This window comes from Terrapene carolina, unplaced genomic scaffold, assembly GCF_002925995.2.
Source record: "Terrapene carolina triunguis isolate 2854851 unplaced genomic scaffold, T_m_triunguis-2.0 Scaffold23057, whole genome shotgun sequence".
Lineage (NCBI taxonomy): Eukaryota > Metazoa > Chordata > Testudines > Emydidae > Terrapene > Terrapene triunguis.
This window is the reverse complement of record NW_020687408.1, coordinates 1-1303: the sequence shown is the minus strand read 5'-3', so window position 1 is coordinate 1303 and position 1303 is coordinate 1. Positions and strand designations below refer to the sequence as shown.

Below are 1303 nucleotides of genomic sequence, written 5' to 3'. Positions count from 1 at the left end.
CCCCCCCCCCCCCCCCCCCTCCGAGCGCCAGGCTCCCAGCCCCTCTCTGCCACTCCCCCTCCCCGAGCCAGGAGAGAACCCAGGCGTCCCAGCCGGTACCTGCACATCCTGGAGCAGCACCCCCCAGCTGGGGCTGGGGCCGTGGCCCCGAAGCCCAGCCCCGAAGCCCGGCAGGCTGCTGAGGTGGGCGCAGTGCCAGGAATAGTTGCTGGGGGCCGTCACCTGCGAGGCGTTGAAGACAGTGGGTCTGGCCGAGGGCGTCGCTAGCTCCAGGCGGTTCAGCTGGAACCAGTCCCGGCCCGAGACAGGAAACCACCGGCTGGTCATGTGGAACCTGGAGGGGGGGGGGGAGAACGGCTCATCCAGACATGCCCCAGCCAGAACCCCCTGAGCCTTCAGCCAGGCCCCCCAAAGCCACCCGAGGGCCAGACAGACCCCCAGAAACCCCCAAGGGTCAGCATACGAAGAGCCACACTGAGTCAGTCCAAAGCGCCGACCGTGGCCAGTGCCAGGGGCCCCAGAGAATGAACAGAACCGGTAACATCAAGTGATCCATCCCCTGTGATCCAGCCAGATCCCCCCAGACACCAGCAACCTCCCCCCACTTACCCCCTCCCCAGCCTCCCGACGTATCCCAGCACCCCCAGAGCCTCCCAGTCAATGTAGTGACACCCCCCAGGAGACAGCACACGTCTCTCCCAGGCCTAGCCAGCCCCCCAAATACTCACGTGGCAGTCAGAGGGGACCCAAGAACATTCGCATACTTCAGCACCAGCCTGGATAGGGGGACAGAGACAGTGACCCCGGTGGTGCCCCACACTCCCAGCCAGCAGCCCCCTATCAGCCCAGCCCTGGGCTCCTCCCAGCTCTGCCAGTGCCCCTCCTGACTCGCATCCCCTGGTAGCCCAGCCCTCAGTCCCCCCAGCTCTGCCTGTGCCCCTCACTCCTGAACCACACCCCCTGGTAGCCCAAGCCTAAGCCCCCCACCACTGCAGTGCCCCTCACTCCCCGACCCGCAGCCCCACTCTCACCGGGAGTCATTGGAGCTCCAGGATGAGCCGCTCACATCAACGGAGGCCTCAGCCCCGAACGTCTGGGACGTCAGGTCGACCCACTTGCTGCCCTGGACTACGGAGAAGTTCTGGGCCCAGAAGAGGATCCGGGGCTCACCGGTCAGGGGGTACCGCACCGGGGGGTGCTGTGCTGGTGCTGGGGTCGGCTTCTGCAGCAGCTGGCGGCCCACTCCCCCGGGGGCCACCCCAGAGACGTCCCGGAGAACCTGGGGAGAGGGCTGGGTGAGAGC

General features: G+C 67.4%; 1 protein-coding gene across 1 annotated transcript; it reads right to left on the bottom strand.

Annotated features, from left to right (window-relative positions):
- Positions 1 to 79: 79 nt before the first annotated feature.
- LOC112122357 (V-type proton ATPase subunit S1-like) lies at positions 80 to 1288 on the bottom strand (the record flags this gene model as incomplete). The annotated part of the gene is made up of 3 exons (XM_024221177.3): positions 80 to 334; positions 729 to 776; positions 1032 to 1288. Coding segments are annotated over 3 exons (560 nt in total), but the record flags the coding sequence as incomplete, so codon positions are not given.
- Between the last annotated feature and the right edge of the window lie 15 nt (positions 1289 to 1303).